Source organism: Clarias gariepinus, chromosome 4 (genome assembly GCF_024256425.1).
Source record: "Clarias gariepinus isolate MV-2021 ecotype Netherlands chromosome 4, CGAR_prim_01v2, whole genome shotgun sequence".
NCBI classification, from domain to species: Eukaryota; Metazoa; Chordata; class Actinopteri; order Siluriformes; family Clariidae; genus Clarias; species Clarias gariepinus.
In genome coordinates this window covers 5,970,052-5,981,018 of record NC_071103.1, presented here as the reverse complement: position 1 = coordinate 5,981,018, position 10,967 = coordinate 5,970,052, and the positions used below count along the sequence as shown (strand labels likewise).

The following is a 10,967-nucleotide window of genomic DNA, read 5'->3' as shown; positions in this document are numbered from 1 at the left end:
TGAATGCCTAATCATAAGAAAAATAAGATGATGAAGAAAATGTCTTATCTTCAGAACTCATAGCATTTCTGCACTTCTGCAGGTCTTGCTGGTTTTTCTGTAGTATTTTTGCATTGGTTCTACATGGAAATTTGTTTGTAAGTTTGTGTTTGTTATAAGCTTGCAAGCTAAAGTTAATGCATCATATTTTATATAATATGCAATGCAGTATCTGAGAGTTCCAGGACACCACAAATCGAAAGCTGCTATAAGAAAATTAATGTAGACCTGGATTGCCGTACACTTCTTCTGGTGTCCGTGTTCACACCAAGGTGAGACATATTGCACATGCAGTTTATATGCAGTGTAAAATTGTTTGCATTAAGTATATAGCAGCATTAAAATACTATACAATACAAGATAATCCAGTATATCACAGTATTGTATACATTAAATTACCCTAAATCAAGAGTCATTACATAAATCAAAGTTTTAGAGTCTAAATATGTAAAAAAAAAAAAAAAAACTAACCAGTATTTGTCAAGTATTTATCCTGAATAAATGTGTACATTCCAGATTTTATTGTTGTGTACATTTACAGTATTAAACCTATATAAAACTATATAACTATTTAAAAAAGAAAAACATAAAAAATATAGTATAAATTTATTAAATTATCCAGGCTTTTGATTGGTACTAAGGATACACTGCACATGGCAGACAAGATGCCACCACTGAGCCACCAGTGCATGTTATGGACCTTGTAAATATGAGTTAAATGTGACATAACTGTGCTATATGCAATAAAAAAATAGCTTGGAAGGGGAAAACAATCCTTCACTTTCATAGATCACAGAATATGTCAAATCAGCGAAAAAAGAAAGAGATTAAATCTGATCTGCATTAAACCAGTTTACTAGTCTTAAAGAAAAGGTCACAGACCTGTTATATAACAGTTTTTTTCAGGTCTGTAGATGCTAACTCTATTTTGTTTGCTTGTACCATACATGTGCAGTGACATCTAATCTAATCTAATCTAATCTAATCTAATCTAAACGACTTGAAAACAAATAAATAAAAAACTGAATATTTTTTGGTACTATTTTTTTGACCCAACTTATCAACATCACATCATCAAAAAAGCTAAGATTTTTTAAAACTGTATTTTAATGTTTACAGTGAGCCTATTAACCTCACAAAAGGTCATTATTTTTTATTGAAGCACATTTAGAAGCATTTAATGCAATTTTGCTTTTCAGTTTTGTATAGGAGTCTTATATTCCACCTGATTATCTTTTTTCCTAGAGTGTTTGTTCTCAGCCAGATGTATGTATTTGCCAGACAATTGATCTTTATTTGTGAAAGTTGCTGGCAATGAATTAATTTGTAATTATAATTATCATTAATAATAACAATACAATGTCTCCAATGAAAAGGTTTATTGCCATGCACTTTACTTAATCAATTGAACAATAGCAATAACCTATATATTTGACAAGTGATTTATGTTAGTGCTCAATAACTCTCAGGATGTTTTTTATATTAGTATGTGCAGTTACAGTAAATGCAAGTATAATCCAGGCTTCATTACAGCCTAGCTATGAATCTTTGAAAGCTGTAAAGGGTACACTATATACACACAATTCCTGGTCAAAAATACATATTAAAGGTAAAAAAGTTAAAGTAAAAAAACAACTATCAAAAAAGGTCAGATTATAATAATTGTAGATATAATCCCCAATATATTTTAGTAGATGCAGAATAACATAATGTAAAATAATGAAAACTATGTATTCATGCACATTTCAGTTTTTTTTTTTATCATTTAGATGGCAACTGAGAGTTCATCAACATTTTCAATGTGTGGATCCACTGAGCCCTCAACCTGGGTCAGGTAGTTCTTTATACACTGCGCACGGACACATGGTGTCTGAAGGAGGAGCCTGGCGAGATGCTGCTTATAGTTCTCACCCAAAAACACGTAGAGAAATGGATTGAGGCAGCTGTGTGAGTACGCCACAGCTTGAGTGACTTGCAGCATTAGATGGATCCCTTTGCTGATCTCACACTCTTGAGGTAGGGTGCCCTTCAGTTCCAGTGCTTTGAGGAATGCTGCAATGTTGTACGGTATCCAGCAGCAGAAAAAGACACACGTGACCACAACAACTAGACGAACAGCTAGTTTTGTAGATGTCTTAAGATTCCTGAGCACCATCGAGTAACAAAATCCCACAATACCCAGTGGAATCATCATGCCAAAAACATTCATTTTAAATAAAGCTGTACTTCTCCCATAACTGTGATACATGATTGCTTGGTAAGCAGTGCAAACTACTCCAGTATCATAAGCTTTACCTTCAAAATGCAGTAGCTCAGGAAATGATGCTGCAACAGCTATCATCCAGACTACCATGCAAGCTAAAATACCAAAAGCCTTTGTGCGGATATTCAAGACAAACAAGGAATGAACGATAGCCAAGTATCTGTCGATGCTTATCAGCACAATAAAGAAAATGGCAGCATAAAATCCGATGTAGAACACACCGAGAACCAGAGTGCACATGACGTTACCAAATACCCAGGTATCTCTGGCATAGTGAGCCTGGAAGGGGAGAGTGAAGATTAGTAGAAGGTCAGCGATGACCAGGTTCAGGAGAGACACATCAGTCATGGTTTTCATTTGAGCACCTCTTAACATCATCCACAGCACCAGCATGTTGCCAGGTAAGCCCACCACGAAGAACAAAGAGTAGAGCACTGGGAGGAACTGGCTTGCATCACTTCCGTAATGACATGGCTCAGAAACATCAAAGTAATCATATGTTGTGCTAAAAACAATAAAGAAAAAGTTATTACAAGATAATTTTCTGCACATGAAAATCAAAGTTAGTGTGATTTTTTTCGCATGACTTAATATATAATTACAAACTTTAAAACAGTTCAAATGTTGTGTGAGAGTTCTGGACTAGATGGACAGACTAGAGTAAAACATGCTGTTGTACAGTATATAAAGAATTTCATGGGCATTAATTTCATGCTTGTAAATGCACTAAAACATTTCTGAATGCCATTTGATGACATTCCTAAAAATGTATATATTGTGAGGAAACAAAAATATCCCATGCAGATTTTGTGGGTTTGCCCACTTACAAAGTAACAAAGGCTTTAAAACTTTTGTCATAGGTTTATTATAAGGATAGAGGTAGTTAATATCAATCAAAAATCCAGAATAACACACATTATATAAATGTTACAAATGGAGTTGCATTTCAGTAAGTAAAATAAATATTTGATACCCTACCAACAAACAATCGACTCCTACAGATTGGTTATGTGCTTTTGTAGTGAACAGATTAAATGTAAGAAGGTGCTTCTAACAACAACTCGTTATATGTGTATAAAAGACACCTGTGCACATAATCTCTACCTTCTATTCAAACTTGGGCAAGACCAAAGAGCTGTCAAAGGACGTCATGACCAAGATTGTAGACCTACAAGACCTGGAATAGGCTACAAAACCATCAAAAAGAAGCTTGGTGAGAAGGAGACAACTGCTGAAGTAATTATTTGCAAGTGGAGCAAATACAAAATAATCACCTGTGGTCTGGAGCTTCATGCAAGCTTTGCATGGTAATGATTAACAGAAAATTGTGGTGGTAGTCCAGAACTAGGAGGAGTTTGTGAATGACCTCAAGGCAGGTGAGACCACAGTCACCAAATAAACCATTGGTAACACAATATACCACCATGGATTGAGATCCTTCTGGTCCCCTTTTCAGTTCGCTCATTGGAAGAAACTGCTGTGGTCAGATGAGATGATAATTGAGCATTTTGGCATCAACTCAACTTGCCGTGTTTGGAGGAGGACAAATGCAGACTATGATCCTAAGAGCACCATTCCTACAGTCAAGCATGGAGGTGAAAACATTGTGCTTTGAAAATGTTTCTCTGCTAAAGGCTTAATTTGCCGCATTGAGGGGCCACTGGATGGGGCCATCTGTTGTAATGTTTTAGATGAAAAGCTCCTGAGGACGGGTTGTGGATGGGTTTTCTAGCATGACAATAACCCAAAACATTCCACCAAGACAACAAAGAAGTGGTTCAAGCAGAAGCACAAGGTCATGAAGTAGCCTAGTCTATCTCCAGACCTTAATCTGATAAAAAAAAAATCATAGAGGGAGTGGAAACTTTGAGTTGCTAAGAGACAGGCAAGAAACCTTAAGGATTTAGAGAAGATCTGTAAAGAATAGTGGATCAAAATCCCTTTTGAGAGTAAACCTGGTAACCAACTAAGTAAGGTCCCTTAGCCTAGCCTCTAAGTGTCCCTTAGCCTAGCCTCTGAGTGTCCCTGTGTCCTGAGTCCCTAGTGTTGTGGTAGCTATTTGGTAAGTGTAGCTAGTTGTATGTTATGCGAGGACAATGATCGTCCGCGAGCCTCAGTAAGAGGCGTCACCTTCGTCCGCGAGCCTCAGTGAGAGGCGTCACCTTCGTCCGCAAGCCTCAGTGAGAGGCGTCACCTTCGTCCACGAGCCTCAGTGAGAGGCGTCACCTTCGTCCACGAGCCTCAGTGAGAGGCGTCACCTTCGTCCGCGAGCCTCAGTGAGAGGCGTCATCATTGTCTACACCTCTCCCGAGACCCTCAGTGGGGATTCCATCCCCCCCCTTCCAACACACATCGACCGGGAGCCTTGAATGAAGGCTTCATCCCTTCGGAGCGCTTACAGGGAGGTTCAATAACCTTGACTTCGCAGTGCTGCATCCGCCGCCCGGTTTTGAGGATCATCTATTACCACATCGGCCGCCCCAATTGAAGGACAACCTAGCGCTATCTCCGAGGCTCTACTTCCGAGAGCAACACAGTCCAGCCTACAGTAGGAGCCAGCTTGTCGGTGTTGGGTGAAAGGACACTGGACAAAGGAAGTGTCCAGGGACCGCCGATAGCGCTCGGGAGGAGCGGTTTATGGGCTACTGTAAGGAATCACCACTAGAGGGCACTGTTTTGCCCTTTGTAGTTTTTGTTTTGCAGGCTCAGTTTCCCAGAAGGCACCTCGGTCAGGTGATGCGGGAGCACACCTGGACCGAGGTAGGTTGTTAAATCTTTAATAACGAGCTGATTAGTCTGGGTTGAGCATTGAACGTTTGTACGTACTGTCAAGTGGGCATTTTGTTTTGTGTATTGTTTATTGTTTTTGTATTCTTTATTTATACGTTGGTTTATTTTATATTGTTATTTTGTAGTTTATGTTAACCCATAACTACTGAGCATGTCCCCAGGCTAAATATGTTTGCATGTACGTCTTTGGTGTTCAAGTGTGTGTGGAGCTGATTAGGTGTTGAGTCATTTTGTGTTGTTTGTTAGAGAATAGATAAGTAGTTAGCCTCTGTGTATCTCTTAGCCTAGCCTCTGTATGTCCCTTAGCCTAGCCTCTGAGTGTCCCTTAGGCTAGCCTCTGAGTGTCCCTTAGCCTAGCCTCTGAGTGTCCCTGTGTCATGAGTCCCTAGTGTTGTGGTAGCTATTTGGTAAGTGGCATAGTTGTATGTTTAGCTATAAGGTAAGTGTAGCTATGTGCATGTTAGGCTAAAGACATGCTTAGCTAGATGTATGTGTAGCTGACTGCCATGGTAAGCTAATGACCATGTTTAGCTGATAGCCATGTTTAGCTGATTGCCATGTCTTTAGCCTTAGTCCTGTCTCGTGTCTCTAGTCCTGTCTCGTGTCTCTCTAAGTCTCTCGTCTTGTCCCCGTTTTCAGCTCCATGCTTAGCTTGAGTCTGTGTTGTGTCTTTAAGCATGTATCTCTACATAATGCTTATAGTTATGTTTAGTTGGTGTATTAGAGTCCGTGTCTTGTCAGTTAACCAAGTATATGAGCATAATGCTTTTGTTTTGTGTATTGTCCTATAGCCTGGGTATTGGTCAGTTATGGGTTGTATAATTTGAGTGTTTGTTTCTTTGTCTGTTTTGTTTCTTTGTGATTCTGGTTTTGTGTTATATCCTGATTAAGGACTCTTTTGTTCAAAAACACCGCTTTGCGCCAATGCCTGCCCTTTTCTGCCCACGGCATTAACAGCCAATACCTACCCATCATGACACTTTATCAAGGATTTATATTAAGTTCATTCTATGAATTCAACACTGTGGCTAGAAGACTAAACATGCTTAAATGATTACTTTTTTAATATCATGTCACATTATATAAAATGAATGTAATTACATATTCATGTCCATACCTACTGTACATTATTTCATAATTTTTAGATGTGGTAAAAGTCATTATAGAGAAAAACTAAAAAACATTTTTAAAAAGTGCATTTAATTGCCTTTAATATTTAGAATATAATATGTACTTACGTGTCCTCACTTGTTGTATTTTTCCAGAGACCACTGGTAGTGTTCATTGTTGCTGTTCAGGTTCAGGCACAAAAATGTAAACCTAAGTTTAAAAATATAGAAAAAGAAAGAAAAATTCTTAAGTGCTGTGTAAAGCCCGAAAGCTTTTCCTTGATTTTAGTTCAGCATTTACCACTGTCATTCCCTCCGAAGATCTCTCCTGGACCACCAATAGCTCTAGTCTGGTCAAGAAGGCTCATCAGTGCCTCGTCTTCCTGAGGGTTTTATAGAAGAACTATCTCTGTTCAGACATCCTGATGAATTTCTATTGTTGCATTGTCGAGGGCATGATGACCAGCTGTATTACAATCTGAGATGGGAACTGCACAGTGTCCAAACAAAAAGCACTGCAGAGGGTGGTGAAAAATGCCCAACGCCTTGTAGGAGTTTCACTTCCAAAGATTAAGGACATTTACAGAATGCGGTGTCTCAGCAACCAATATCACAAAGAACTTCTCTCATCCTGCCCATAGGTTCTTTGCTCTTCTGCCTTCTGGGAGGCGCTACAGGAGCCTCCGGACAAAGACAAGCATGTTCAGGAATAGCTTTTTCCCCCCAGCTGTTTCCTTCCTGAACTCAGGGGCATACCCAGGCACATACACACTGACTGCATACATTACCTTGCACTACCCAAATTGCTGCTCTCACTACTGAACATAAACTGAACACTTAGGACTGCACTATTCCTAACTGTTGCACATATTCCACTCTCAATAACAAGTTACACACATGTATATAACCTTCTCTACTGCTGGTATACAATATGTTTCTTTATCTATAACCATTGCACTCATTGTACATAACCCTTCTCTGTTTATTTTTATATATGCATATTATTTTATCATGCCATATATTTTTTTATTGCACTTACTGTATATAACCGTTCCTGTATATAACCCTTTTGTATATAACCCTTTCTGTGAACAGTTACATATGCATACGGTATATATATATATATATATATATATATATATATATATATATATATGCAAACTGTTTATCACAGTATACAATATTTTTCTCATTGCATACATATAAATCATTGCACTCATTGTTTATAAATCTTTCTCTTTATACTGTAACCTGTTCGGCACCACAAACACCTGGACTTGAGGCGAGGTCTTACAGGATAATGTGTAATTTTATTTAAGGAAATGGGGAAGGAAAGTATCAAAGAGAATGAAAAGAAAGGGGAGGAAAAGAGTGGAGGTGTGCACATGTAGGTCCAGAAGCAGTGCCCAGCTCACACACAGCACACACGGCACACGGCTGATGAAAGGCGAGCAGAGTGGCAGGATAAAGCATGCGTAGGTAGCACTTCTGTGTGCTCCCATGACGGCAACCTCACCCACTGGCATGAGCCAAGACTGCTCCCTCCCAGCTCACTCAGGGCATGGCCACAGAAGGGAGTCTCTTCTTGGACGTCCATCGGCTGGCCAGCTTTCCCAGCTGGGATCAGGGGCCTTAACGCAGTCCTCTCTGTGGACTTTTCTTTTCTGGGGGCAGGGATGCAAAGGCGTGCTCTATGTGGAAGTAGAAAGGGAAGGCATTCCGGTTCTTGCCTTTAAAGTCTCTGGGGTGCGTAACATCATCCCGCTCGCTTGCCACTCTCTAATAAAATCCACCATGCGATGCTTTTGCTTTGCTTCCGGGCTAGTGGTAAGGCGTGAATGTGATGTACAGAAAACAGAAATGAGTAGTTACCTTTGAGTCTTTTGGTCTGAATCATTCGTTCTTTTGTCCTGTGACTCCCATAGATGCTATGCAGTGCAGTACACAGGAAACAGAATTGAACAGTTCTTCTCAATGAGTCTTATAGCCGAAGTCGTTTGTTCTTCTGTTATGTGACTTCCCTAGACACTATGCAGTGCAATAGATTAAAAAAAAAATATATGATTTGGACCAGAAGATATGAAAGGTGAACTGCTCATTCTGTTTTATCATAATATGTCCTTAGCTACAGTGTAATATTTTCATTACTGGAACTATTGCCAAAATTTATGCATGTAGATGTGTTGGGGATCTGTTTATTGGAAATGTAACAATTTATTCTATTTCTGATTAAAAGAACGAAAAAAACTAAATAATAAAAAAAAAAGATTCCCCGCCTTGCTTGCATGCCACTCTCTAATAAAATCCACCACTCGACGCCCCCCTCGACTTAACTTCGCACTTTGCTTTTATAATGGTGAGAAAGCCTGGGGTCCATTAATTTTAATTAATGCCAGTCGGCCCTGCCTTCGTAGGGAGCCTATGGAGTGAGCGAGTAGTGCACGCCATGACAATAATGTTTACATGCAAATTCTTTATCATAGTATAAAATACCTTCCTTATTGCACCCACTTATTATTTATTTGCATATTTGCACTAATTGTATTTACCTCCCTCACTGTATACTGTTTACATATGCAAATTCTTTATCATGGTGTGCAATACCTTCACTATTGCACCAACTAAAATCATTTGCTCATTTGCATCCATTGTAATTTATCTACTACTAGTTAGAAGGTGAATATTTCTCTATATGATATAAACATTTTAACTTCATGGGGTTTAGTTTTAACTTCTGAAAGTTACTATGTTACTATAAGAAAAAAAGTTTATTTAACTCTGCTTTTGGGTGTATGTAATGGTCATTCATGTACACTGAAATATAGTAGGAACAAACTCAGGAAGTTTAATCCAAATCCAAAATTTGCTGTAAGATATACATGTATACGCTACCAGTCAAAAGTCTGGATACACCTTCTAATTGGTCTTTCCTGGTTTTATTTCTTTCTACATTGCAAAACAATGCTAAAGTATTGTATTATTTCATAGTTTTAAAATCTTCACTATTGTTTTAGAACATGGAAAATAAATCACAAAACCAAAAACATTAATTAAGTAGGTGTGTCGAAACTTTTGACTGGTACAAATTGAGAGAGAGAGAAAGAGAAAGAGAGAGAGAGAGAGAGAGAGAGAGAGAGAGATTTAAAACAATAATTGAATTTTGGCAGCAATGTTTATGTTACCTCTAAAGACATCAGTAGTCTTTATTAAAAAATATGTATATATGCATATTACATCTTTCTCTAATCTAAACAATTAAATCTATCAATAAATAAAACCTTTTAAAAAGTATTAAGTTAGGGTAAAAAAACTGAATGGGTAGGCATGTTTATCTTTTTGACTGGTAGTGCAAGTGTTATCTGTGATGTACAGAAAGTAAATTATTCAAACAGTTTCCTGAAGCACAACGCCCATTATACTGTATATAAACACAATTGTGTAACACATTTTTTTAAGGTTTAAAAATAAATTAAATAAAATGCTGGTGTATAGGATTACCGGCTTTCACACTTCTGTTTTTGTGACGCCTATCAAGGCTACACTGTTTTTATATACTGTATAAAACATACACAAAAATGTTTGTGGGCAACGCGCAAAACCTCGCGTGGTTGGTTGGCACTGGAAATGCTCATATGCAGCGACGTCATCTGAGAACGAATAATAGAATAATGTATAGGCTTCTTTAAAACTATTCCTTATAAAACAGAAAGTAAAAGTCTACCTTGGATGTTCACGCAGCTGGAGCTCGTGCCGTTCTGCGCTGTCGGAGAGTATGGGTGGAGGAGTCAGGGGCGTACTGTAGGAAAGGGAGGGATGAGACGGACTCGTCCCTTTATATTGAGGGGTAAATTGCTTTTAATATTTTTGCGTAATATTTAAACTGAATATAATGTACAAAAATGAATTCGGAATTATAAGAAAAGTCTGTCTTGCACTCAGTTTTCTGATTGTTTCTATAGAGGGGTGTTTATCATCGTGGGACGGGAAAACTGGGACAGAACAAAGTCATTTGTACTGTCAAAGAATAGTTAGTTGTCATGGCGACGTGGACAGCTGCGGAGACTGCTGAGTAAGGCTGCACCCAGGTTTATGCATTACACCAGAGGATTTCTTCTTTTTGATTTCTCAAAAAACATATGTTGGCGCTACATAAAAAAATAAATAAAATCGAAAAAAATTTTCATGCATCTTTTTAAGTTACCACAACTCTTGCATTACTAAATTACGTTTACGTGTAATCTTAAGTCAGACTAATATAACTGGTTTAGTGCGACCAACATGATTTGCTTTGACCTCTAAAAACAATTAATTTAAACCAATTCCATATTAATTCACATGTCCTGCAATGTTGTAAATATTGTCCGGCCATGAAATCTACTTTGACAAGATTTAAATTTTAAATTAAAACCACCTTCCAATATAAACGTTTAGTAGCACATTTTTGACTACAATGACAATAACATCAACCTAATCTACAGAGCAGCACTGTAATTCCATCTTAACATAAAAAAATGCAGCCTGATTCACATTTAATTCACTTTTCACAGTTTATAATTTTAGATACCTTTGAGCTGGCTTTCAGTATTTCTAGTTCCTGGAATATCTTCTGGAATACTTCTCAAATGTACTTCAGTTCTGTTGGGTAGCTGAGGTTAAGTGTGTATCAGCCCCATTAGCAAGGCACATTCATGTCTTCCAGGACATCTGTTCCTTCAATCACAATGTTTACTGCACCTTTGATGACGGCAATTTTCATGTTTTTTTTT

At 38.0% G+C, this 10,967-nt stretch overlaps 1 protein-coding gene across 7 annotated transcripts; it reads right to left on the bottom strand.

The window, feature by feature from the left end:
- Positions 1–1,403: 1,403 nt before the first annotated feature.
- LOC128519778 (C-C chemokine receptor type 8-like) lies at positions 1,404–10,034 on the bottom strand. Of its 7 annotated transcripts, none has more exons than XM_053493641.1 (5): positions 9,923–10,034; positions 8,074–8,229; positions 6,331–6,412; positions 3,407–3,489; positions 1,404–2,807 (listed from the first exon to the last, which is right to left on the bottom strand). In XM_053493641.1, exon 5 carries the CDS (start codon positions 2,693–2,695, stop codon positions 1,805–1,807), a length of 891 nt encoding a protein of 296 aa, XP_053349616.1. In that variant the 5' UTR covers positions 2,696–2,807; positions 3,407–3,489; positions 6,331–6,412; positions 8,074–8,229; positions 9,923–10,034; the 3' UTR covers positions 1,404–1,804. The 7 variants fall into 7 exon arrangements, with proteins under 7 accessions (XP_053349616.1, XP_053349615.1, XP_053349610.1 ...); XM_053493640.1 differs by lacking the exon at positions 8,074–8,229 and adding an exon at positions 3,577–3,779 and having other exon boundaries at positions 9,923–9,937; XM_053493635.1 differs by lacking the exon at positions 3,407–3,489.
- Positions 10,035–10,967: the final 933 nt, after the last annotated feature.